At 55.5% G+C, this 27,139-nt stretch overlaps 1 protein-coding gene and 1 long non-coding RNA gene across 2 annotated transcripts in view; one reads left to right on the top strand and one right to left on the bottom strand.

Moving 5' to 3' along the window:
• Positions 1 to 6,122: 6,122 nt before the first annotated feature.
• Positions 6,123 to 10,205, bottom strand: RTL1 (retrotransposon Gag like 1). Its single transcript, XM_075531617.1, has one exon. It carries the CDS (start codon positions 10,203 to 10,205, stop codon positions 6,123 to 6,125), a length of 4,083 nt encoding a protein of 1,360 aa, XP_075387732.1.
• Positions 10,206 to 19,997: 9,792 nt separating this feature from the next.
• The window catches only part of LOC142425550 (uncharacterized), a 46,472-nt gene continuing 39,330 nt past the window's right edge, over positions 19,998 to 27,139 (top strand). The window contains exons 1-2 of the long non-coding RNA XR_012779686.1: positions 19,998 to 20,207; positions 23,302 to 23,399. This is a non-coding gene — a long non-coding RNA (uncharacterized LOC142425550). The remainder of the gene's footprint in view (positions 20,208 to 23,301; positions 23,400 to 27,139) is intronic.

Consider the following 27,139-nt stretch of genomic DNA (forward strand, 5'->3'; position numbering starts at 1 on the left):
ACTCCTCCTCCATTTTTCTCTTTCCTACTCCCCCTTCCCAATCTATTCCTTCTTGCTCCATCTTGTTACTCCTGCATCTTTCCCTGCATCCCTCCCTCCTATTCCATCTCTCTTTTCCTCCACCCCATTCCCATCTTTTCCCTTTTCCTCCACCTTGTCTCTCCTTCTACATCTATCCCTCCATCCATCCATCCTTCATCCCCATAATTCTCTTTCATCCTCTTCCACCCCTTTCCCTCTTCCTCCATCTTGTAGCTCCTTCTGCATCTTTGTCACCCTCCATCCCTCCTCCTCCATCTCTCTTTCCTCCTCCTTTCCCCCTTTCCTCTTCCTCCATCTTGTCTCCTACATCTTTCCCTCCATCCAGTCCTCTTCCTTCCTCTCTCTTTCCTCTTATTCCTCTCCCATACTATTCCTCCATCTGGTAGCTCCTTCTGCATCTTTGTCACCATCCATCCCTCCTCTTCCATCTCCTCCCCTTGCTTCTTCCTCCATCTTGACTCTCCTTGTACATCTTTCCGTCCATTCTTTCCTCTTCCTTCATTTCTCTCATTCCTCCTCCCCCATCCTCTTCCTCCATCTTGACTCTCTTACATGTTTCCCTCCATCCTTCCTCCTCCATCTCTCTTTTTCCTCCTCATCCTCCATCTTGACTATACACCTTTCCCTTCATCCATTCTTCCTCCCTCATCTCTCTCCACCTCCTCCCCTTCCCTCTTCCTACATCTTGACTCTCCTTCTACATATTTCCCTCCATTCACCCCACTTCTTCATCTGTCTCTTTCCTCCTCCTACTCTCCTTTTCCCCTTTCTCCATCTTAACTCTCCTTCTCCATCTTTCCCTCAATCTATCCATCCCTCCTCTTCCCCCTTCCCTCTTCCTCTATCTTGTCTCTTCTTCTACATCTTTCCCTCCATCCCTCCCACCTCCTCAATCTTTCTCTTTCCTCCTCTCTTACTTCATCTTGTCTCTCCTTCTACATCTTTCCCTTCATCCATCCCTCCTCTTCCATCTCTTTCTTCCTCCCCCTTCCCCATCTCTTCCCACTTCATCTTATCTCTCCTTCTATATATTTCCCTCCATCCATTCCTCTTCCTCGATCTCTTTTCCCCCCTCCCCTTCTCCCTCTTCCTCCATCTTGAATCTCCTTGTACATCTTTCCCTCCATCTATTCCTCTTCCTCCAGCTCTCTTTTCTGTTCCTCCTCCCCATTCCCTCTTCCTCCATCTTGTCACTCCTACATCTTTCCCTCCATGTATCCATCCCTCCTATTCCATCTCTCTCTTTCCTCCTCCCACCCCTTTCCTCTTCCTCCATCTTGAGTCTCCTTCTACATCTTTTCCTCCATCAATCCCTCCTCCATCTTTCTTTCTTCCTCTTCCTCCCCCCTTCCCTCTTCCTCCTCTTGACTCTCCCCCATCTATCCCTCCACCCACCCTTCCTTCTACATCTGTCTTTCCTCCTCTTCCTCTCCCTTCCCTGTTCCTCCATCTTGTCTCTTCTTGTACATATTTCCCTCCCCCCCATTCCTCCTCCTCCATCTCTCTATTTCCTCCTCTTCCTCCATCTTGTCTCTCCATCCATCCCTCCTCCTCCATCGCGCTCTCTCTTCCTCCACTTCTCTTTTCCTCTCCTTTCTTTCCCGTCTGTTCCTTTTCATGAACTCCCCTTCTCCATTTTCCTACCTTCCCAACATTCCCTTCTCCTCCTCCCTCTTTCCTTCTTCCCCAACCTGTCTCTTGCCCCCTTTCCTCTGCCTTTTCACCTACCCTCCTGATTATTCTTCAACTCTGACCTCACTTTTCAGCTCTCAGGGTCCTCTCTGCTTTAATCTGATCTCCAAGTGGTGGACCATCTTTCCCACAGTGTGCCAGTGACTTTCTACCATCTGTAGGAGGCAAGTGTTCCTGGAGGCTGAGTGACTCCACCCTTTGGCCTAGTTCCCCGTACTTGTTTATCTCTGTCTTTTCTAGAGTGGCTTCTCTGGCCTGCTTCAGAAGACTCTGCTGCCCTGGGATGCTGTGTGACCTTTTTCTGGAGATAATTCTGAACCGTCTGCCATGCTATGGGAGATCCATAGCAGAGGTCAGGATGAGGGCACCTCTGTTGGGCTATAGGGCCTAGGGGATGAATGGGAGTCAGATGTGGGCACAGGCTTGACTGTATTGCTTTCTTACCTTTTGGGGGGAGGTGGGTGCCCTCTAGGCAAAGGAGGGAGTTGGATGCAACTGATAAGAGTTAATGCAGAGGTCTTTGTCAGGGAGACTGGATTGGATGCACAGATTCCTGGAGAGGGGCAGCCCAGTCCCACCCAGACCTGCGTGGTGAGTACTCACCCTACCTGGAGCATCTGTGGCTCCATGTTCCAGAAGCAGGCTGTGTGTACAAGGCCTGGAGTCCGATGAGACGTGAATGGCCCGCTGAAAGCCAACTCACCTGGGGCGGGGCTGAGGGGCATTAGGGAGGTAGGTGCATGCATAGATGTTTGTGGAAAGACTCGCTCTGGCCCATGTGGGTGCTGAGTTTTCCTGGTGGGTCCCCATTGCCCAGAGCAGCCAGATGTCCCAGGTTCTTTGCTGTGATGCTTTAACCACACATGTCACAGACGCTTAATGATCTTGTATTTCAGGAGACTCAAACATTTTTTCCTGCAGTTTGTTTTAGGGTGTTGGGGGCTGGTAACCCACTGAGTTGGTTTTATCACCAGTGCTCTTGGCATGGGTGCTGAGAGGTCCTGCTTTCATTTGTATGCTAGAGTGTGGGTATGAGCGTCCATGCATGCTGCGGTAGTGTGTGTGTGTGTGTGTGTGTGAATGTGTGTGAGATAGGTGTGTGTTGTGGGAAGAGTGTCTTTGTCAAACTGTATGGATGTGATTGCAGTATGTGTGAATGTGAGTGTGGCGTATATGTCTAGGGCTACACATGGGAGGGAGCATGTGTGAGAACCTGTGTAGTATGTGTGTCATCACTATAGATGAACTCACACGTCTCACTGGGTATCTTGGAATGACAGTAGGCAGCCCCTCATCAGTGCTCCTGTCAGCTTCTCCCTCTGCGAGGGTGGTCCTGGCTCGGGGGAGCGGGGGGAAGCTGACACACCCACCCTCATTCTCAAGTGAAGCCCTCTACAGGCCATGCAGCGGGGAGCCCTGGACTCGTGGTCATGTCCTGGAACTCCCCAGTCTCCACCATGTGGGGTGGGACTCTCTCCCACCCTCCTGGCTCCCCACCTTTTTTGATGTGTTCACCTTCAGGATTTGGGGTCCCCAAGGGGAGTGTCATGTGGCATCAGAAGAGAGGTTTAGAAACCAAGGGCCCTTGGAGATTGCATCTTTCTATCCTCTCCCCGCACCCCCTCCTCTTTTAAAGTCCCCCTGGCTTGGGGCCCAAGCTCCGAGAGTCTCGGGATGGGACCTGCTGTGACTGAGGACACTGGGGTCTTGAAAGGGTTCCCTGACCTTGAGGGAGAGGACCCTGTCAGTGACTTTCTGGGGTTGCAGTTGGGGTGTGTGCTGTGATGAGCAGACAGGCAGAGAGATGTGGTGCCTGCCGATGTCATATGTCCGGGGCCTGTGCTCGGTCCCTTGACCAGAGCTGTGTGGGAGGATGGGTCACTGGGTGGGGCCCTCCACCCTGGCTCCATCTCCACCTTGCTCAGTGACCATCAGCCTGATCTTTCCCACTTCTGGGGCTTGGCTCCCCACCCCCCTTCATCCCCATCAGTGACAGGAGAGCTAGGCAAGCTGCTATTCATGGGTGAACCAGTGAGGTCCTCCCTGTGGCCGTGGTCTGAGGGACAGAGGGGGAAACTGAGGCCTGGAGCAAGATATAGTGGCCACGAGGAATGCCCTTATTAGGGAGAGGAGCCCAAGATGATTGCTGGGCCCCTGACTTTAAGCCTTGGGATCCTGACCATGATCTCAAGGTGGTGCTGTCAGGGGTAGATTCACTGTTGGGTATGGGGACCCAGTTGGACAGGTGGGCAGGGTGGGGTTCAGCTAGTCTCAGTGTCAGGCAGCTTTGTGTCGGGCCCCAGCCTGAACTTTGCAAATCCAGGCGACCGGGAGGGCAAGGAAGGGAATCATTGTGCCTGGGGTCAGCGAGGGAAGTAGAGGTCCAGGGTCAGTTGAGGGATGGTGGGCTGTGTGGTTGTTAGTTGTCCAGGGCAGGGTAATTAGCCCCTAACCTTTGAACCCATAGATCTGATGTGATCTCAATGTGCCTGGTCTGGGGTAGATTACAGCGTCTATGTGGGGTGACCTACAGTTTAGTGTGCAGGGCTCCCAGGGACCCTCACCACCCTCTTTGTCCATCAGAGGTCCAAGGTCACTTTGGGATGGAGAGGTCCCCCTGCCATATGTTCCCTCCCTCTGCCCTCCAGACAGATGCCCATTCCCGGGCATAGTGTACCTCACCCCATGCCAGCCTGTGTGCATATGAAATTGTGCATGTGGGCATGATTGTGGCGTGGTGAGTGTGAGCGTCAGGTGTACTGTGCGAGCTGAGAGCTAGTGAGAGCGGGCCTCCTGGGTCTGATGCCCAGATGTCCCTGGGTCATGTGGAAAGAAGCATGACCCCTGGAATGGGCTGGGACCGTCTTCTTGGGGCCTAGCGATTCCTTGCATCAGGTCAGGGCTCATTGGCACCCAAGCCCTCTTATGTTGGGGTGAAGACCCCTGCCCCCCTCCTTTCTCTCTGAGACCATGAGGAAATGGGTCTCTGGACTCCCTCCATGGTTACCAGACAGTTCTCAGTGCTCCCCTCTCTGCTGATGTACTTGGGGAGGACCTCAGAGGTCAGCACTGTGGGTGGACTTCAAAGGTCAGCTTTGGGCAGAGGTGGCTGTTCTCAAGGCCTAGGGAGTCCTAGAGTCACATGTCCCAGTGATGATCTACTGGCCAGGGCCTGTGTCAGCAAGCCCCAAGGCTAGCCTCAGAAACCAAGCCCTCTTTGCCCCTCCTGATTTCCCCACCCCGCCTGCCCCAACTGCTCTCCACTCATCCACCCCTGCAGCCCACCTGCCCTCACTCCCCTTGGCAGAACAAACCAGAAAGGCCAGATTCTCTTGATTTTCTTTATTTAAGGAGGGAATATATACAAGAAAAGGGTCGAGGACGTGGGGGAGGAGGAGGGTCTCCTCCCCTGGCAGGTGTAGAGCGGCAGTCTGCTCAGCGTCTCTCCCTATGCAGAAGGGTCTTCTCTCGAGTCTCTCGGAGCCCCCCTCCCCCTTATCCCAGGGCCGGAGGCCCAGTGCTGTCTTTTGGGAGGGCGGGGAGAGAAAGCCCCCCCGAGGGGAGTCACCCCAATCATTCAGTGTCCTGGGGCCTCTGGGTCCCCCATGCCGTGGGGGTGGGGTGTGCCTCTGAGGCGGAGGCATCACAAGTCCGGTAAGTGACGGTCCTATTGGTACGTCTGGATGGCCGTAGAGCGGCAGCGTCCAGGTAAGAGCTCAATTCTCTTTCTCAGTCTCAAGGTCAGTTGCAGGGTCAGAAGCTGGACCGGATGGCGGGAGGCAGCTTGCTTTGCAGGGTGGGCTGGGGTGGCAGAAGATGGGGGTGGGGGGCAGGGGGCGGGGGCGGGGGACCCCAGGGAGCAAGAAGAGTGGCTACGCCCCAGCCAGGAGCACCGGAGATGGAGGTAGAAGAAGTCAGCGGAGCACCTGAGGTCAGTGTCCCAGGATGGCACCAGGGGACCGGAAGGCCCGGCCCCCGCTTGCTTGGCTACGTGTGTTGTGCCTGCTTCTTCACCTGGCCTGGGGTTGTGGGCTCATCTCTGCTCATCACTGCTTTCTCCACTCATTGAATGCACCCCCAGTGTTGGGCCTGGGACCCGGAGAATTAAGACGGAGGGGTTGTGACAGCCCTGAGACTGACTCTGGTCTCGGATGGTTTATGGTCCATAGGTGTCGATGGTATTGCTGGTGGATGATGAATTTGCTCTTCACGAGTGAGGGTCTCCCAGGGGCTAGCAGTGGCAGGGAGGGGGTGGGCACCCTCAGTTGCTGGAAGCAACTGAGCTAAGCAAGCAACTGAGCTAAGTAAGCAACTGAGCTAAGCAAGCAGAGGCACTGGGAGGTGGAGGAGACAACAAAGGCGGACGTGTGGCGGGACGGCGGGGCCCTTCAGTCCCTGTCTCCATGGTCACGGGGCGGCTCCTCATCCCTGGGGGGGCTTGCCCGCACCGTACTGGGGGCAGTCTGGCCTCGTGCCACTCTCAGAAATCGGAGTAGGAGCCTGGCCACCAGTCCCCGGGTGAGCAGGGCTGGCCGCCCTTCGGCGGCCCTGGTGTCGCGCAGTAAGGCGAGGATTGCGGGGTGGGCCTGACTTTGGCGCAGCACAGGGAGGGCCAAGGTGATGACGGCGCCGTCCCTGGGCAGGGGCTCCAGCCCTGCTCTCTCTTGGTCGTCCTGCGGGCTGTCTTGCAGGCCGTCATGCAGGCCACCTTGACGGTAACGTTGCAGGTCGCCCTGCCGGGCTTCTCGCAAGACGACATCCTCGTCGTTCACAATGTGCAGCTCCAGGTAGCGTGGCTCCCGTGGGACAGGGTAGCTCTCGTCCCCCAGGGCCACCCGGACGCCCAGGATCTCACACAGCGTCAGCCAGAAGCTGGGGGTCAGCCGCAGCCGCAGGTGGGCCCCACGGGCCACCAGGGCGTGCTGCCTGGGGCCGGGGCTCAGGACCAGTGGGCCCAGCTCTTGGGCCGGGGTGGTGTTGGCGGCCACCAGCGGCGACATCTGCAGGAGGAGCTCGGTCACGGTGTTGGCCATGCCCCTATGGGAGATGAGGGATGCATCCAGGACGAGGGACCTGCGTCGGGGCTGGACCGCCAACGGGTTGGGCGCCCTCAGTTGCTGGAGGCAGGGCCTCATCCTGAGCATCAGGAGAAGGGCGGCCAGGGCCAGGGAGTTCTTCCAGACCCAGAGGCTACGTATGAAGTGCAGGATGACTGCCCTCATCTGGATGGCACCGAGCTGCAGTAGGAAGGTGCAGACTAGCTGGTCTAGTGACAGCTGAGCCACGAGCTCCTGGGGCTGGCTGGGCTGGGGAGGGGCAGGCTCGCTCTTGACTTCTTCATCCAACAGGGAGTTTGGGGGGTTGGGAAACAGCAGCAGGGGGTGAGTGGGGACCTCGGGGTCGTACTCTCCCAGGCGTTGGCCTCTCATGGGTAACCGTACCGGCTGGCCCTCTCGCGGGGGCCACTCCATGACATCGAAGTTGAAGTGGCTGAAGAAGAAGACCCAGTGGCCGGGGAGAAGTACGGTGAGCCTGTCATTATTCAGAGAGGCTAGATCCTCTGTGTCGAGAAGGATCATGATGGGCTCCTCGGTGTTCTCCAGGTAGCGGCTCCACACCATGAAGGCAGCCCGAATGGGAAGGATCCTCATCTCCTGCTGGGAATAGTCGTCTTCGATGGGCGAGAGGTGGCGGGAGTAGAACGCGCAGTAGACCTTCTTGCGGGTCTGCTCGTCTACTTGGATCAGGGCGGCGTGCAGGGAGGTCTCAGTGACGCCCGTCTCGAGGAAGAAGGGGTTTTGGGGCTTGGGGTGGTAGAGGCGGGGCGCCTTCCGGAAGGCCCGCTTCAGGCACTCGAAGGCCTCTTGCTCCTCCGCGCCCCAGTAGAAGTCGTGAGCGTGCCGCAGCTGCCGCAGCAGGGGCTCGATGATGATGGTGAAGTGCTCTATGAAGTGGCGGTAGGGGAAGATGTAGTCTATCAGGCGCCGCAGGCACTTCTTAGAGCCCGGGATAGGGAAGCCGGTCACGGTTTTGACCACGGTCTTGTGGAGCTTCACCCCTTTGGGGCTGAAGACGAAGCCCAGGAATTCCATGTGGTTGCGGTGGAACTGGCTTCTGTCCAGGGAGCAGTAGATGTGGTGCCGCCGGAAGCGGACGAGGACCTGGCGCACGTGCTGGGGGTGTTCCTGTTGGCTCATGGAGTACACAATCACGTCCTGCCCGTAGGCAAGCACATTGAAGCCGAGCATGCCCTTGAGGATGTAGTGGATCGCGCTCTGCGGGACCACGGGGTCCGCGCAGATGGGGAAAGGCTTGTAGCCCTCCAGGTCCTGGAAATCCAGCCCGAAGGCCGCTTTCCATACATCCTCCACCTGGTGTATTTTCATGCTGTCCTCCACAATGGTCCCCCGCAGCTCCAGTTTTGTGAACCACGTGGCCCCATGTAACTGGTCGAACAGTTCCGGAATGTCCTGCACGTAGTCCTGTCTGTGGGTCAGCATGTCTTGTGAGTCCCAGTCCGCATCGTGCAGCCTGGCTGTGTCTTGCATCCTAGTCGGCATAGGTTCCCACGGCGCGGTGGAGCGGCACTCGTAAAAGACCTCGTCCAGATCACTGTCTCCAGCCTGCTGAAGCTCAGAGGGCTCTGATTCAGAAAGATCATCGGATCCGTCTGAGCTTGGCTGGTCGGAAGTCTCATCATCTGCTTCTTTCGGGTTGAACACGTCGGCCAGGTCGGAGTACGGGGGCGGCAGTCCGGGGAGCAGGCTCAGGCCCTGCCTCTCCAGCGCGATGCATGGCGGGGGCGGGGTGAAGCAGTTCTGCAGACAATAGGGCGAGTGGAAGGAGCAGCGGCCTTTGGCCCAGTCCACTGCCGGGGAGTGCTTTCGGAGCCAGTTGATGCCCAAGATCACGGAGAAGTTGGGCGAAGGAACGATGTCAAACTCGATGTACTCATGGTGGTTCTGATGGATGCACACCAGGGGCTCGGAGTAGAGCCAGACAGGCTCGTTGCCCACCAGGGAGCCGTCCGAGGTCTGGATCTCCTGGGGGTACTGCTTCTCGTAGAGCTCCACGTAGTGCTCTTGGGCAAACTGCTCGTCCATGAAGTTGGAGCTGGCTCCGGAGTCCAGCAGGGCCTGGACCGCCACGCTGTTGTACGGGTTCACCCTCACCAGGAGCAACACGTAGATGTGGGCCCGGTTGACGGATGGGTGCACCTCACTGGGCAGCCAGCTGCTCACACTCCACCTCTCTGGAGCAGGTGAGTCGATCCAGGTCAGGTTGCGGGGGCGGGCTTCCGGGGGCAGCCTGAGCAGGGCCCTTCTCTCAGCCAGCTTCTCCTCAATCTGTAGGATGAGCACAATCAGACTGTCCAGGCTTTCAGGCTGGGGCACCCGGAACAGATAGTGCCTGATGTCGTCATTGAGCCCTTGGCACAGATGGGCCTGCAGGACCTCGTCCGGCCAGTTCAGGATGGGCACCAGGCTCTGGAACTCGCTGATGTAGGCCGCGGCGGGGCGGTCCAGCTGCCTGATGTTGAATATGGCCTCTTCCGCCATGCGAGTCACCTGCTGGTACTCAAACACGCTCGACATGGCTGCCACGAAGCCCGGGAAGCTCTCCAGCAGGGGACTGTTGGCCTCCACCAGCTTCTTGGCCCATTCCAAGGCCATGCCCGAGAGGTGAGTGATGACGTAGCCCACGCGCAGTTCGTCGCTGTAGAACATCCTGGGGTGGTTCTGAATGGTCAGCTGGCAGAGCACGATGAACTCGCGGTAGTCTCGGCGGTCGCCACTGAAGGGTAGCAGGAGGGGCAGGTGGCCGTTGTGAATGCCGCTCATCAGGATCTCCCCTGCCACTCTTTGCTGCTCTCTGAGGTCTTGCATCTGGTAGTAGAGAGAGGTGATGGATCGCACGGTGTCCTGGAGCCCCGCCTCACGGCGCCTTCTCTGCCTGGGCCCTTCCTCCTCCTCCTCCTCCTCCTCCTCATCCTTCTCCTCCTGCTCTTCCTCATCCTCCTCGCCCTGCTCAGCCTCCTCACTCCACAGGTCAGTGTCGCTCTCTTGCTCATCTTGGCCTCCCTCTGATTTTCTGACAGGTGCTTTCCCTATCTGACCAGCTGCCAGGTGGCGCGGATCCCCCGTTGCCTGGCTCGGGCCATTGCGTGACTCCTCCATGTCTTGGAGTAGGTCATTGGGTGGATCCTCTATTTCCTGATGTGGGCCACTGGATGGCTCCTCCATGTCTTGGAGTAGATCAATGGGCAGCTCTTCCATTTCCTGGAGTGAGCCACTGGGTGGCTCCCTACTTTGCTGGGCTGAGCCGCCGGCCGGCTTCGTCACTTCCTGCGCGCGGCTGCCTGAGGCCTCCGCGGCGGTGTTGGGTGAGCCCTCGGAGGACTCCATTTGTTTTGATGATGGATTCTTACGCTCCATCATCGTCTCAAATGAGTCTTCAGAGGGTTCTATCATGTCTTCGGTTGGAACAGAGTAGACTCTGAAGACGGGTAAGGTGGTGGTACGTCCCGTCAGCAACAGGGACGGTGGAGATCAGAACCTGGGGGTGGGGTGGGGTGGGAGTGGGAGGGGGAGAGGAAAGGCAGCTGTTTTAGGGCCTCAACAAAGTTAGGGTTGAGTCTCCTACCTCAAAAGCCCACCTACTCAGAACAGAGAGAAATCAGGTCTGAGTCGGCCCCCCCTTGGGAGAGACTGCCAGAATTTGCCAGGTCCCGACCTGGCTCTTGGGGTCCTCTCTGCCCCAGCCCCGTCTGCTTCCCCTAGACATGTGCACATTCGCAGCCCGTAAATTCTGGGGTACTGGGCATGCACCTGGCAGGAGGTAGCACTGGGCACGCACCTGGCAGGAGGTAGCAGTGACTTCATTTCACGCCGGCCCACAGGCCCAGTGAACCCTCCTTCCTGCTCTGGCCACTAGAAAGCCATGGAGGTCACATCTGAGCGCTGTCCACAGTCACCCTGGCAGGCCCTGCCTGCTGGTGCAAGCCCGGTGTCTGGACTCTCCCCCAAGAAACTCTACTCTGGCACACGCTGGTGTAAAAGGAGTACAGCGCCACATGGCCGGCTGGTCTCCTGCCGATTTGGGTCAGTGGCCCCCCCAAATAGCTCATGTTTCTTTGGCTGAGCTCTGAGTAGGAATTTTAAGGGGAGATTCTAGAAGTCCCGATTCAGGGTTTTTAAAAAATGTTTTCTCTTGGCCACCCCCTGCCCCCCTCCCCCGGCTCCGCCCCATAGATGCTTATAAAGCATCTACTATGTGTGCAGAGGCTCATTCCTTTCTGACTTGAGTCTCTGCTGATTTCTTTTCTGGGATTTCTACCGAAAACAATGTTCTCCCCAGCCCTGGGCTGTAAAGGAGGTCTTGAATTATGACTCCTACCTACCCCCTCATGGTCATTTCTGTAGGACTGGTCTCTTAGTCTTCATGTTATGTGGGTGGGCGGGATTCAGATGCTGCAATCTATTAGCTTCCAGTTCACACCTGTTGGCTCACTCCTCCAGGATTTTCTCCAAACCCCCTTCTTTACAAGGCGGGTCTAGTCCCCTCACTCTCTGGCAAAGACCCTTCTCTCTCTGTCTCTGATTAGCTTCCTCTCCCCACTTACCATGTAGGGGTGCATGCAGCAGAATAGAGTTGGGGGGTGTCTTGCATTGGGAGGTGGGAAGGCATGAGATGCACTTGGGATGCCATGAATCTGGAAAGGATTTGTACAAATCCTGGGAGGGGGGTGGGCTGAGGCCTCCCTGTGAGGAGTGGTCTTGGTTGGGGGCTCCTGCAACATTTCCTCTCTGTACAGGCAAAGGGTCTTGAGGGCTGACTGTCAACTAGATGAACTGCATGGTTACTGCTCATGATAAATCAAGCGCCTTTGGTTAACTCTTGGTTCTCCTCTTAGGCACCAGGCCAATGTATTTATTATTATTATTGTTATTATTAATTTCTATTGCGTGTGTGACATGCATGCATTCCTGTTCGAGAAAGTCTGCATTGGCTAAAATCCAAATTCTTCCACCAGAAACACAGCTCTGCTCTGTTTTTCCTCAAAACGAAGTGAGTCCCTTTAATTGTGACACTTAACATTGATAAGGCATTAAAACCCCCTTTCTGTTTATTTACTGTCTGGGATGGTTCAATCCAAACATTTTCATGTTAGGAAAGAGAGAGAACCATGTGCCATGTAGCCGACCTAAACACCCATCTGTGTAGACCATCCAGGCTTTATTTAGCGTCATTCAAAATTCTGAAGGTGTCACTCCTCAAGGTAATGAGCTCTTTCTCTCTCTCCTCCTTCCTTCCTTCCTTTCCTAGCGCGTGGCGTGCCGATCAGGTAAACGCACTTTCCTCATTGCCCTTTCCTCATTGCCCCCATCACAGCAGCGCACACACTGCATATCGCCTGTTCTCAGCTCCTGTTCACCAGCGCCCATGAGAGGTGCCCCCATCACCATCTGTCAAAACCCAAGTCAGCACGATCACGCCCTGATGTCTTAGTATGGAAAGATAAGATTCGACCAAGCAACTTACCTACAGACTTTCTTGGGAAGGAGGAAGGTGGGCGAAGGGAAAGAAATAAAATAAAATAAACTCACCAGGTTTCTCACTTAAAAAAAAAAACAACAAAAACCAACAACCCCAAAACATTGTTGGCTAAAATTTAAACTCCTTCGCACGCTGATATCAAAAGGAGATTAGTCCCCGCCTTCAATTAGAATTTCCACATCTCAGCCTGCTGACAAATTTGCTCACATAACGCTGCTGAAATCTTTTGCACTGTTCTGCCTTCCATCTGACATCGCATCTCTCTGACGGATTAGAAAATCCTGGCTCGCCAGCTCCTCAACACAAAAGCCACCCTCTGCACACGATTTCTCCAGCACTGCTTCAACCTTTGGAGACATGCAGCAGCCCCTTGCCTTGCCCCTAATATGAAGTTCCAACCACTCCGCATAAAACAAGCATTTTTACCTTGTCATTTTTTGCAGACTAATCGATAGAAAACTCCAAAGGCTTTCACTGGGTCATGTCTTAAGCTCTTTTACTGGCTTAAATCCAGATTTCTTCACATGATTAAAAACGTTTTCTTTCTTTCTTTTATTGGATCATGTCATTCTTTAAGATAAAGGTCACGTTTGCTCGCAAACTACGTGAGTTTGCTCTTGTAACTTCTGCTGAAAGCCTTCCATGATCTCTTAATGACCCATGGGAATGGGTCCAAGATCTTTAGCATGAAATACTCCCCCTGCTATATAATTTCTCTGCGGACCACTCTATCACACACAAAACATTCTGCCACGTCACACATTGCAGATTCTTTCATGGCGAGAGTCCAGATTCCTGAGCATGGCGCACACACACACACACACACACACACACACGCACGCACGCGCTCACACACCCTGCCATTCCTCACAAAGTGTGTCCCTCCATCTTAGCTTGCCGTATAAATCCCTGTCTCCATCTGGACTGCAAGAAAAGGTCAAGCCTTTCCAAACAAAGGGCTGAGGGGAACTTGGTCTCCAGGGACCTATAGATGTTTGCATTGTCTCCTCCATCAAATGCAAAGTTCTTACCATAAATGAGGTTTCAGGATTGAAACCTCCTGAAGACCAAACCCCTCACTGCCCTTGATGGGCTTCAGTCTATCTCCTCCTCTCCAGGGGAATTTGAACCCCCAGACCCTGCCTTTTTGTTTTTCCTTTCCCCCTAAGGAAATGGCACTGCCTTCAGGTCAGAGGTCCAATCACATGTCCTTGGAATGCTGTGAGACCCTCACCATCGTTTTATCCTCCGCATTTAAAAAAAAGCCGAAACAAAAGCAACCGTTATTTTAGCCCTGCCAAAAATAACTGAATAAATGATAACAAATGCATACATTTGCTCAGAGTTTTCAACGTTTCTTCCCCGCCTGTAATTTCAAATTCTGTTTGCTTAACTTGAAATACCACACAATCGATTCGTCTTCAGACAAGGCTGTCCAGAAAACAAACCCAACCCTTAACCAGTCCCTTCTTGGTTTCACGGAAAACCTCCGTTGGCTGAAATCCAAACCTGCGAGCCAGCCAGGACGATGTGCTCATGGTCGTAGTAGACCTTATCATAAAATTCACACTTCCCAGCACCATCCTCGAAAACGGAATCTTGTCCCTTAACTCCGCCCTAAAGGGGAACAAAACAACAACAACCCGAAAACCAACCCCCCCAAAACCCCATCATCCTATCTCTTAATAGTCTAGGAGCCTCAAAGATCAAACCCATGAGCAGAGAACACAAATTTCCTTTGGTCGTTTCTCTGCCTTCTTATCCCAAACCTGTGCAAAACACAAACAAACAAACAAAAACGAACACCCCCGGAAAACTCACCGCGTCCCTCCCTGACAACTTTTTATTGACTACATTCGAATGCCCGAGGCATGTGCGGAACACCCGTGGAGTTCCAGCGCCAAGCAGACCGTCCATTTCTTGGCACATTTCTCATGTCGGTCATGTAATTCCTCTGATTAGAATCTTACGGCTGTGATGTCTCCCACTCCAGCCAAATCTCCGTGTGCTCAGCCATCCTGAATTTGGCACTCCTTCAACCTACAAAACGGTTTGTGGGCTACTTCACTGCGGGGATGTTTCCCGTCTATTTACAAGTTTTCAATATTTCTGCAGTGCCTGTAATCTCAAGTGCCAAAACTGTTCGCCTTAAAATATACTTTCCCATGTTCGTTTGCTTATCTCCCTCCAGCTAACAGTCCCCATGTTTCTTGCAACTCTCTGGCAGGGAGCCAAACAAACGCCTTAGCATGATCTAAACGTTGATTCTGTCACTCCTCCAAACAGAGTCCAGATTTTTCTCCTCCAACCCGAATCCGTTCACGGAACTCCCCCTTCAAGTCCTGTGAGGCGTTTTCACCCCCCCCCCCCCCACACACACACAGCCACGGAGTTTCACCTCTTAGCGCGGCACCCACATGCCGTCATGCTTGGTGGTCTCTGCCTAACAACCCTGTCCCCGCAGCCTTTGTGGGAATTGGAATGGGGCCCCCACGAGTCCTCGATGGAAAGGAAAAGGGAAAAAATAAACCGAACCCAACCAGACCTTTCACGTTGTTCTCCGCTTCTTAACGACCCTACACAGTCTTTTGTCCCTTTGCATGAGACCCTCTGTTTACCCATTCGTGGTGCCCAGTGTCCGTTCCTTGCTCATCCCATCCCGTTTTCTTTCACAAAGACTGTCACTCTGCCCGGCCCCCGGATCCATCGTGATTATGTTTCCATGCATTTTTATTTCCTAATCAAGTCCCTTTGTCTAGGATACATCAATAGACTAAACGGCATGTCCCAATTCTGTCTCTGGGCCAGGCACTGTGCTCGCTCTCCACCCCAACACCAAGAGACCAAAGACAGTCCTCCAGTGCAGGATGACCCAGGAGGCAGGAGGACCAGGGCTGACCGCACCTCAATCGCCTGGTTGGAGGTGAGGCTAGGGGCTTGGGGGCCATGGGAGGGGTCTCCTCTCCATCTGGTGGGCACCTCGGGTGTCTTTAGGCACAGTCAGGGCAGCCACTCTCCCAAGGCAGCACCCTGCCATGGTCATGTCTCTCTCTCTCTCCCTCCCTCTCTCCATTGCGCGGAGTCCTGGAGGACCCTCACCCCACCTGCCCACCTTCAACAGCTTCCTCCCTTGAGCCCTTAGCTTGCGGCTCCTACCCAGGCGGAGATTCTCACCTTCCAAAAAAAAAAAATGTTCAGCCAGATTGCACCTGGCTCAGGGTCTGACTCGCCCTTGGGGGTCTTTGAGACCGACCAATCCCCTGACCCTCAGAGACAAACACCCCGGCCTCACCACCGCTGTGCCCAGAGCCTCGGTCTAGTCAGCTCTCTTCTTGCTCCAGAGCAAGTGGCCCATGGGTTCAGGGCTGCCACCGTGTGTCTATGTAGGGTTGGCTGTGGAAGGGGGGGGGCCGCGGGGGGGGGACCAAATCCCTCAGCGAATACCTCTCTCCCGTCAGCCTGCCTGTACAGTAAAGGAAATCTGATTTTAAAAATAGAGTTTGGAAGAGGAGATGGCATGGTATTTAGAAGCAGAGTTGCGACTGGGGCGGGGGGCGGGGGGCGGTGGCAGCGGAGGAATTAGGGGAGAGGTGAGGGCAGCAGAGATGGTTCCAGAAGCCTGGGAGCAGGCGGAAACCAAGGCAAAGTGTGCCTTCTCTGCAGGACTGACCTCCAAGTCCCTGCTCCCTACCAAGGGTAGGCATCAGGTCTGAGGTTGCAGGGAAGACCCTGACCACCATGGCCACCTCTAGACCCTGCTGGAAACACTCAGCTTTGAAAAGGCTGCCCCATCAGGCCTCTGGACTTGGGGGCTAAGCGACTTTGGTGTGAAGGCTTCTCATGGCCCCTCTTGACTAGGTCTTGCTGTGGGTATGTGTGTGTGTCGGGGCGGGGGCCGGGGAGGGGTTGTCACAAGCATGTTGGGCCCTGGGCTCCAAAGACAGGTTTAAAAATGAATATCAAGGCCAAGATTTGACCTTGGCAGGTTAGGGCTTAGGTGGTTTGCTTGGTGAACCTAAGCCATTCCTCTCACTTAAAAGGCTAACCGGGCACAGAAGAGGTTCGACTCCGGTAGGGGCTCCGGTTGGGAGTTTGGGGCCTATGGGACCTACGGTGTCCTGGGCCCCTATGCTGTCCACTCAACCCCTTGACTTGTGAAGGATGGACGGCCTTCTCCTTCTACTTCCCTTCCTTCCCTTGGTGGCTGGGACCGAGGTCCTGGAATGTCAGGCCCCAGTGGACCTCGGACATCATGGTGGTGAAAGGGAAACTGAGTCTTGGATAGGCAGTGTGTTACAGCTGACTTGGGGTTGTCTCTCAGGGATGCTATCTTCATTCCAAAACAGGGTATCTCTTGATTTACCAGAGTAGGGGCCCTCTGGAGTACTGACCCTTCCGCTTCTTATGCAGAGACCCCAGACTCAAAATTCCCAAACAATCAAGGTGAAGCCAGCAGCCATGCCCAACAAGGCAGGGGGCCATGGTGCCCCCAAATTAGGCAGGGAGTCCTGCCTGGCTCCCGTGGCCAATTCCTGCACACTTTCCCTTGACTGGCAGCTCAGGGGGCAGCTGGGTGAGTCTGCCCAGAATAACCTGAGGAGAGAATGCCGCCCGCCTGAGGGAGTTATTGGCCAGGGGTCACTGATGAGACTGTTCTTCTCTAAGCCGCCCAAAGCTGGCCAACCAATCAGTGTCTTCCTGAGACTGCTCTTTCCTTTCAAGGTAAAAGCGGCCACGAAAGAGTCCTGGCCAGCTCCTGGGCCTCTGCCCATCCTACTTTTCTTTGGTGGACCTCAGTTTCCCCAGATCTGTCATGCAGCATGGCCTGTGGGCTTCCCGCTTGGTTCCTGCTGCCCAGGGGCTCTTCCCAGGTGCCACGAAATCGACCCTGGCCATCAGTGACCAGGCTACTAGTGTAGGCTGAGCAGGTAGGCTCCAAGGATCCCACCCTGACTCAGTTCCACCAATGACTCTCATTCCTCAGGGTCCTGTTGTTGCATTTTTGAAATAAAAGTGCCCATACCTCAGTCACTGGGCCGGGAGGCTTGTCTTTGCAAGTGGCCATAGAGGGGATTTCTCCTGTCCATGTGAGGTGGGCTTCATACATGGGCAGCTCTTTGGGGTGTGCTCTGACGGTGCCCCCGGAGAGGTAGGGCTAGGGAGAATAGGGCTTCATTGCCTAGGGAGGTAGGGAGCAGAGGGTACTCCCAGGAAGCCTTGCTTTGGTGCCTGCAGCTTAGTAGGGTGGGGCCACAGCTGGAGTTGGAGTCAGGGGACACCACCCCTGAGCCCCTGTTCCCCTGTCTGACCTGAGCCCTTTGGAGACTGTTCCATGCCACAGGCCAGTTGGAGTTGTCTGGGTCCTGCAGCTTTTCCTAAGGATGGCGTCTAGAACACGTCCTGCCACCGTGGAAGTTCAGGTCTAGAGAGGGTTGAATTTTACCTTTCTGCTTAACTTCCCTAGCAGTCCCCGGGAGGGGACAGTGCCACATCCAGTCCCTGAGCGGACAGGGGCAACAGTGCGTGACCCACGGTGCCCACCGCAGCGATCACTGGGGTGCGTACAGAAGGAGCCATGACCCTTGAGGGCAGGCTATTAGGATTTCTCAAATTCAAAGCGTGTTTCCCGAGGGTCTGAGCTGGGCCAGCCATGGACCTGGATCTCCAACCCTTGGTCCTTCCCAGGAAGGAGAGCAGTGCCCACAGCACAGCGGGAAACTGAGTTTCCGAGAGGTCAGTCCTGGCCCCATGCCCTTGGGGAGGGGAGGGAGAAGCAGAAGCTTTGATGGACTGAGTGGGTAGGAGCAGGTGTCTGGGTGGGGTGATCAGTTGACATTTGGGGACCCTGAGAGGCCCTCATTCCTTGGCGGTCAAACGCCACCACATGGCCTGGCTGGGGGCCCGAAGAGAGGCCTGGGCCCCTCAGTGTCTGTCTCCATCTCCCCAAAAAGGTCTTGCTGTCATTCGCAACTCATTTTGGCTCAGGGGGTTGCTGGTGGAGGGGACAGGACAGCTGGCCCAGGACCTAATTATAGTTGCTCAAGTATTTGCTCACCGGCCTCGAGTCCCCTCCATGTCCTCCTGCTCTCCTGGCAGAGAGCTTTCACCTTCGACCTTTCTGCTGGAGCCACCACTCATTGCCCCCGTGCCCCCACCCACGCCCCAACGCGAGCCAGCATGGGAACCCCGTCCCATGTCTTACCTGGGCTGCAAGCGGCCGGCTGACCTCCTGCTGTCTGGACTGGGCGCTCGCTTCTCTCTGAAAAGTCATTAAATAAGTTTATATCTTTAAGGAAAGGGACTTCCTGTCTCACAAGATGGCATGGCCATTTTTCCTGCCCCCTCCCACTGTGGACGTGCTGGCCTTTCCCCCTATGCACACGGCTGCACGCCAGCCTCCAGCAGGGTGTGCTTTTGTCCCGTCATTGTGTCGGGCCCTTTGGTCGCGTTCTTCAGAGATTTTTATGGTGATGGGGGTGGGGGTTGACCGAGCACATTGGTTTTCCGTTCAACAGCTCTTAGGCGTATTGTCTTGTGGCTTCGGGTGCAGCCCCCACCCCCACCCAAGTGATCTCTGTGCTAACTGTGGGGTGTGTGTGTCTGTGTGTGTGTGTGTGTGTCTGTGTGGTGTGTACATGGGCATGTAGGAGGTGTGAGTGGTTTGTGTCCGTGTGCTAGGTATATGTATGGTATGTTTTCATGTACGCATATGGTGTATGAGGTGTGGCTCCATGGGTTTCTATGTATAGTACTGTGTGTGCTGTGTGTATGCCTGTTAATGTGGATATGTGGTACGTGTGTGCATCTGCTCAGTTTAGTATGCATGTGTGCATGTGGTGCACATGTGTGCTTATTAGTTTGTGTGTTTTTATATATGCCTGTTTGTGTGTGTATGTTCTTGTTGGTGTATGTGTGCTTCTGTTACTGTGTTTCTGTTACACACACGTGCTTGTTTTCCTGTTAGAGTGTATGTGCATTTGTGTGTGTATAGTACGTGTATGTGCGTATGACTATTAGTGTGTACTTGGTGCTGTGTGGGTACATGTGTGTATGTTCCTGTTAGTGGGTATTGTGTGTCATACATTTCTTTGTGCATGTGGATGCAGGTGTATGTGCGTGCTTATAAGTATGTGCATGTGCTTATAAGAGTGTGCATTGTATGCCCACGTGTGCGCACATGCATATGCGTCCATATCTATGTGTCCATGTGTATATGTGTGCATGTATGTGTGTGTTCATGTGTATGTATGTGCGTGTGCCCGTGTGTGTCTGTGTGCAGTTAGTATATGCCCATGTGTATGTGTGCGTGTGTACGTGAGTCAGTGTGTGCAGCATGTGTATGTGTGTGTCCATGTGTATATGTGTCCATGTGTATGTGTGTGTCCATGTGTATGGGTGTGTCCATGTGTATATGTGTGCCCATGTGTGTGTGTCCATGTGTATGTGTGAGCGTGTATATGCGTGTGTCCATGTGTCCATGTGTGTGTCCATGTGTGTATGTGTGTCTGTATGTATGTGCGAGCGTGTATATGCACGTGTCCATGTGTATGTGTGTGCACGTATCCACATGTTTGTGTGTGCATGTACGTGTGTCGGGGAGTGGGGGTGGATCTGACCAGGCCTTTGGTGAGCACTGTCCCCTCTGCCCACAGGTGGTGTGTGACTGTGACGCTGCATCCTCAGGGAAGAGTCAACGCCTGGCCCCAGAGCGAATCAGAGGTCTGTGAAGTGAACCCCTGTTTGTGATTAATGAATTCCTGTATGAGACCCCTTGGAGTGGAGCTAACTCTGGCCTTTCTCTGACAGCCAGGGCTCACTGCCCCTGGACGGGCAGTGAGCTGGTGCCCCGGGACTCCGAGGATGGCCTGCCACCAAGAGGACTGTGAGGTGACACCAGCCACACCCAAGCCCTTCAGGTAAGTGTGCCTTTCTCTTGGCCACCTGACAAGGAGTGGGGCTCAGACAGCCTCCCGACGCAAACCAGAACATTGGACAACCACTTACAGACCGAGGAAACACTCACTCTTGCCCCACTGTTGTCGTCGTATGTAGCCAAAACGAAAAACAAACAAAACAAAACCCATTGCACAGCCAGGGAGTCCATTCTGACTCACAGTGACCCTGCAGAGGTTTCTAGACCAGGAACCCATCTGGGAGCAGACAGCCTCCTCTTGCCCTAAGGAGCGACTGGTGGGTTTGAACTTCCAACCTTTCACTTAGCAATTCAGTGTGCAGCCCACTGGGCCCTGTGAGGATCAAGCACAGTCCAAAATAAGACTCCCAGCCACACTTGGCACCCTGGGCTCACATTTCTTCCACCCAAAGTCACACTTGAAAATAGACCTCTGATGGCTTAATGGGAGGGAGGGGGATGAGGGGTCGGAGAAAGTTCTGGAGGGCCCTTGCCTACTCAGCAGGAAGAAGGAAGGCATTTAACCAGTTAAGCCAGGAGTTGATATCTGCAGGCATGGGCTTCTTTCTGACTGAGCTGGGTTTGAAGTTGGGCTGACTTTTGGGGGGGAGAGGAGACCCTGTGTCACCGTATGACTCTAAGCCTCAATGCCTGCCGACCCTGCCCTCCAGGGTTCCTGAGGGCCTATGACTGCTAAAGGGGGTCTAGGGTAGCTGGGGGTCCCACTAAGGGTGCAGCCAGGAGTTGGGGTATCTTGGGAAGAAGAGGGGTGCCATGCAGTGCCCTGGGGGCATGGGCACAGGCTAGGCAAAGGGCAGCAGGAAAGACCAGCGCCTGTGTAGGGAGTCTGGCTCTGTGCTAAGATTGTGGAGGACATGGTGATAGGTGGCTGCTGTGGGCTCCTTGCAGGCACTAGGCTGTAGGGGGGTGGTGGTAGGAGGTGGCAGCAGGGAGGGACAGCAGCAAAGCCACTCAACTCTGATACCCACAAGCTGCTGTCCTCTGGGACAGGACCCCTCCCTTCTCTGCTGGCTGTGCTCAGTCCAGTGGGCTAATCCCCCAGAGCTTGGGCCAGCGGGCCTCTTACTGACCGAAAAAGGAAAGCAACTCAGCAGCCTGTCTCGATCCGAGGGCAGCTGGGTGGGGGCTAGGGGCCTGTGGGAGTGGGGGGGGGCTCAGAGAGGGGGTAGAATTGAAGCCGGCAGACACACACCTGCTGGCCCAATGTCACTGAGAGGCCCAGGCCCAGTGCTTCACAGCACTGACAATTCAATAAAACAAGGCTCAAAAAATAAAACGAAACAGAAAGAGAGCTCTTTGGGCACGCACAAGTCCCCCCGGGTCCGCGGAATTGCTTTGTGCGGCTGTGCCCAACCTTAGCCGGACCCTCAAAAGGGCTCTGTCGTTTGTCTTGGTGGAAAATAATCAACAGGAAACGAAAAGAGACAAAACAACCCCCTACACACACACACACACACGCACACGCACACACACGCACACACACACACACACACCGCCTTCCATCTCAGCCCCTGCGAAAACATGTTTCATCCGAATGATCCAGAAGACGCATTGATCACCCGTACCCCGCCCGGCTTGCTGAAAATCAACCATCACTTTTAAAGCTGAGGGAGCACGGTTAACCCTCTCCTTCGTGCCCCAAGCCCCTCCTACAAATGCGCAGACTCCCCCCTCTCTTGCTGGTGTCTGTCTCTCGGTAGAGGAGTTTCCAAGATGAGGCTTGGGTCTGCACAAGACAGCCCCCCCCCCTGTCCCCTCCCCTTCCCCCCCGGCCAAGCATAATCTCAGCATTGTTTTGTGACGTGCCTCTTTCTGGGCCAGCAACTCACGACTGAGTGGTGGGGGTCCAGGCCGACCCCAGGCTGAAGAAGAGCCTTTAGCAGCCCTAATCCATACTCGCCTGAGTGTATTTTATTACCTCGGTGCTCTGTGTAGCCCCAGCTCCTTGCCCAGGCGGGGGCGGCTGCCGGAGGCAGATGTCGCTATCTCTAAGGTCTGGGTTTGACGGGAGCTCTTCCCGTGTGTATCGAATTATTGCAAATGAATGTATGAATGCATACATTAGCTCCCACAGGAGGGGAGTCCCGCAGCTGGTGATGAGGTGGTGCTGATGAACAACGTCTTGATCAATTCAGTGCTGCACCAAACGTGGAGGCCGGCGTGGTGTTGTTTTCATGAGCCGTTTCCTAGTCCTGGGGTCTGCGGCCCCATTGTGCCTTGTACATTCCCCCAGCCCTTGACCCCGAGGGTCATTACTTCCTGCTTTGAGCTTGCTGGGGAGGGAGGGGTGCAGATAGGAGCCTACATCTAGTAGGGCTCTGTCCTTGGTTCCTGATAGCTCCTGCTAGGATTTTAAAAATAGCCAAGGAGTCAAATTCTGCATTTATTGTGTTTGAGGTCAATCTGAATCTATACTGAATCTGAAAGCTTTGTGTTGCCAGGTGGGGGGGGGTGTATGGGGTGACAGTGACACTGGGAATTGCAGAATTGGGATCAACTGGGCGTCCAGGAAAAGCGCCCTGCGCCCATTCCCCCTCCCCATTGTCCCCTCGCTCTTTCTTAGCAACACACACCCCCAAAGTGATTCCTGCCTGTGACCCTCAGAAGCGGGAGGGCAGATTGTACAGGTTCCCAGCAGTGCTTTCACCCAGAGCTCTCTCTCGGAGACGCCATTTGGACAATGTCATTGTCTGGGCCTTCAAGCCTCCCTTGGACTTCCCAAAGCTCCTGGGGCTTGATCCCCAAATCCTGCAGGGTCTGGAAGGGAACCCTAGCTTCATGCACCCTCTCCCTTGCCTGCCATACTAGAGCCAAGCCGGGCGGCCCAGCCCGAGCAGTGTGTCCTGAGTCATTTCTCCTAACCCGGGCTGTCTGGAAAAACCCGAGATGGTGACTGCAAAGTCAGGGGCGCCCTCCTCTGGGCCCCAACATCATGACCCCACGTCCTCTCTAGTGTCCATTTCCAGAAGTTACACCTTGGAGAGCCTCTTCCCCTGGCCTCTGAGAACACTTTGCGTATTTCTAGAACTCACAAGATTGCCAATTTTAATCACTTCTTTTCCTTCATCCCTGTCCAGCCGGCCCTTGGGGTCGCTGAGACCCAACTGCCCCTAGCAGAAAACCACCTGGATTTGACCTCTGGCTGCTGGATAACTGCAGAGAATGAAGTCACCAGGTAAGTGCGCAGAGTGGTGCAGAAATGCGTGCGCGTACACACACACACACACACACACACACACACACACACTCACCTAGAGAAACAGTCTTGCCAGGAGTGTGACCCAGAATCAGGGTCTAAGTGCAGGCTGGTGGCTCTGGTGGGTGGGAGGCCATGTCTCAGGGCCAGGAGGACAGCTGTCTGTTCAGTGCTGTGTTTTCAAGGGAGTGTTCAATCCTGATTAGTGTGTGTGTACACAAGAGTCACTCGAAACGCTCACAGTCCGGGTAATTAATTCTTTTTCCTGGGGAGGTCGGGTTTGGGGGCACCATCCTAGAGCAGACCCCTAAGTCCTGGACAAAACCCCGGAAGGCCTCTCAGACCCTTAGTATGCTGTCAAACAAACAAACTAAACCAAATCAAAACACCACCAGGAACACGGTCTGCTGGTGCCCCGGGGGATGCTGAGACGCAGGGAGACAAATACAAACACAGGAATCCCAGGAAGAAACCAGCCACTTTCCTGCCAGTTGTCCCAAAGCTAAGCTCGTCCCCCAAATGCCTGTCCCCCACCTGCTCTGCCCGGAGAGGAGGCAGCTTGTTTACCATGCCAAGGGACAAAACAGACTTCAACAAAAAGACCGAGACGTGACAATGACTGCAGAGCTGCTGCTCCTGTCCCAGACACCCCAAAGGAGCGCGCAAGCCTTTTCTCAAACACCTGGGGGGTCGGTGGAGGGGCTGCCCCTGCCAGCTTCTTAATTGTCTTCTCTTGACAAGTTTGGTGATGGTGTCTGTGGCCCTGTGTAAACGTGTCCAGAGCTGTCTTTTGGGGAGGGACAGAGCCGCCCTCCCTGGAGGGTAATCATTCCTGGACAAACCTCTGTTGAAACCTGACTTCCTAATTTCACAGAAAATTCTCCCTAGACCCAGCAGGCCTCAGTGGGCCAACTGCTGCCAGAGGTGGTGCTGGTGGTGTGTGAGGGGGCTGCGTGTGACCTCTGACACACAGCGGTCTTCCCTGGCTCCTCTCTTGAATTCTCTGCATGTGGACCTTGGTTGGGGACACTTCTGTCCCCCGTTTCTAGAACTGGCCATGGTGCTGCAGGCTTCCTTCATGTTGAAACTTGGTGGCTGACTGCCCCATGCTGAGCATGGTCCCCCCCAGGCTGCTATAGCATCTGCTGTGGGAGGGGTTGCCTGGGGCAGGAGGAGGGTCCCCTCCTCACAAGCAGCCTAGAGGGAGTGCTGGCACCCCTTCTCCCTACCCACCCCCATGGTCTCTGACCTTGGGCTGCAATTTGGGTGGTTGTCTCTAGTCCTTAACCACACCACTAGCTGCCCCCACAATCTGAAACCTTTTATTCAACTCACTTCTGATGGCGCAGCCTTCTTGTTCCTTGTGCCCACCCCCCCTCTCTGCCCCCCCCGCCATAATGAGACCCTCAGATGTCAATATCACTTCATCAGACATATTCAAACGGACCATTTCAGATCAATCCACTAATAGAGGAAAACAGCAGCAACACATCAAAGAGTGGTTTTTTGATTTGGTTTTGTTTTTTAAACACCGAAGCTCCCTCCAAGTGAGGGAGATCTCCCCAAGTCCCATGCAGCGGCTCAGCGGGGCACTGGGGCACAAAGCTGCCTGTCTAGAAGACCCAGGGCTCTCTGCATGCTTCACCTGCGACGCGATGCTGCCCCCCCACGGCAGGCAAGGGGAGCTGACCCCGTGGCAGCTGAGAGCTCCTGCCCTGAGAGCTAGTCAGGGATGGGGCAGGGAGGTGGCATCTAAGAGGGGCTCTGATGCCCTTGTTCATTTTGCTCTCTCTGGGGCTTCCCCACCCCATAGCACTGAGTTCTGGCCCCTGGGCAGCTGTGGTCACTTTTTAGCTAGGGCTCTGAGCTTGCAGCTGCCCAGCCCAGTCTACTTGGGGGACTTGAGCAGTCACGCTCGTGTACACACGCACACACACACACACACACACACACACACACACACACACAGCGCCTGCCTCAGGAACAAAGGCGAGCAAACTCCTTTAGAAAGTGCAGAATAGCAGCCATTGCTTGCAGGGGTCCCCAAGTAAAGGCTGCAGTCCACAGTCCCTGGGAAAGGAGCCCCTTGGTGGCAGGGTCTGGGCCCAGGGGCACTCCAGAGTGCTCCCTTATCAGCATTCGGACTCTGGCCTGTCGCACCTCTGGGCATCCATGGCATCTGCCCAGACTCCAGAAAGGGGTCTTGCTTTTCCCATGGCCGCCTGCCCCCTCCTCCGGCCCTGGGACAGCCCAGAGGCTGCCCCGGCCCTGTGTCACTGCGAGGATAGCAGTTTCCGGGCCTGGGAGCAGCAGGAGGGCAAGGGCACTCGGTCACTCTAGGTGGCCTAACCCTGGATGTGGGGAGTTGGCTGCAAGACAGCCCCCAGACCCCCCTTGGGCCCAACACTCACCCCCATCCTCTGCGCCTTGCTCCCTCAACTTCAGACAAACAGACAGACAGACAGACGACAGACAGAGGTGCGCACTGCCCCGCGGCTTGCCTTTGCTGTTCTCCCGCGCCAGGGCGTGGGAAAGGCCGCTGCCTGTGCTGACCCGAGCCTCCAGAGCAGCCCACCGCCGCCCTGGGAGCTGTAACAGCCTCCTCCAGGGCCTAGCGGAGTGCGGGCAGCGCTCCCCGGCCAGGAGCCTGCCCGCCTGCCTTTCTGCTCAGGGTGCTCCCTCTCTCCCCAGCAGCCTGTGCAGGGCTCGGAGCACGCAGGGCTGTCTTGCGAGCCTCCTGCTGCCTGGCGCGTCTGCCTGCCTCTCAGCTCCCAGCAGCCCGGGAGCCCCCTTCTGCCCTCACAACTTGCAAGCAGCGTGCTCAGCCTCAGCCCTATCTTTTTCGCGCCAGAAGTAGACCCCCCTCAACCCTGGGATCAGGCTCAGGGGGCTGGTGGCAGCCCTCTGCACCTGTCCCAGCACTGCATAGCCCTTTGCCCTGTGTTTCTGCAGAGAGCCCAGGGGAGGGCGTGTGCTCCCTCCGGGGGTCCAGAGGCTCAGAAAGCAGCTCAGCATCTCTCAGCCAAGCCCCCACCCCTCTCTCTCTCTCTCTCTCTCTCAGCTTTTTTTTTTATGGCCCCTCTTCCAGTTGCCAGGGAGAATGAGCTCTGTACAGAAGCCCCTACCTCCTCCACCGAGCAGCTGGGCGACTGGCTGGCCCTGGGCAGCCTGCAGCAGGCGCCTGGTGGAATGAGAGCTCCCGAGGCGTTAAGGGGACCCACCTGCGAGCCACCGGCGGAGCTGGACTCCCACAGCCGAGCCTGGCTTGTCCTCTGGGCAGTGGAGCCAAGCAGGGTGTCTCCCCGTCGCAGGGAGGGCTTCAGGAACTAAGCTAGGCACTTCATCACTGCGTGGAGTGCTGTCGGGACCCACTCAGGGCAGAGGGTGGGGGCGACGCATGGAGAGCGGATGTCACAAGTGTCTATTAGGGAGCTCCGTCTGGTCCTGGTGGGGCTCTGCTTTGCACACTGGTGGGAGCCTGCCCTTACTTAGACCCCTCTGCCCTCTTATCTCACAAATCAAGTCTCCAGGCAGCCCCGGGCCTGCGGAGGGCACCGGTTGGAGTACTTCTCACTTTAGCGGCCCCGGTGTGCCCCCTGCCCACCGCAGCCCCAGGGACCCAGGGTGAGGACCAAGACCACCTCCCTCCAAGAGCCCAGCTTCCCACGGGAGGGGCCTGGGGCAAGGGGGGTGGTTTCCCAGTGGAGTCCAAGCACTCA

This window comes from Tenrec ecaudatus, chromosome 14, assembly GCF_050624435.1.
Source record: "Tenrec ecaudatus isolate mTenEca1 chromosome 14, mTenEca1.hap1, whole genome shotgun sequence".
In the NCBI taxonomy this organism is placed as follows: Eukaryota; Metazoa; Chordata; class Mammalia; order Afrosoricida; family Tenrecidae; genus Tenrec; species Tenrec ecaudatus.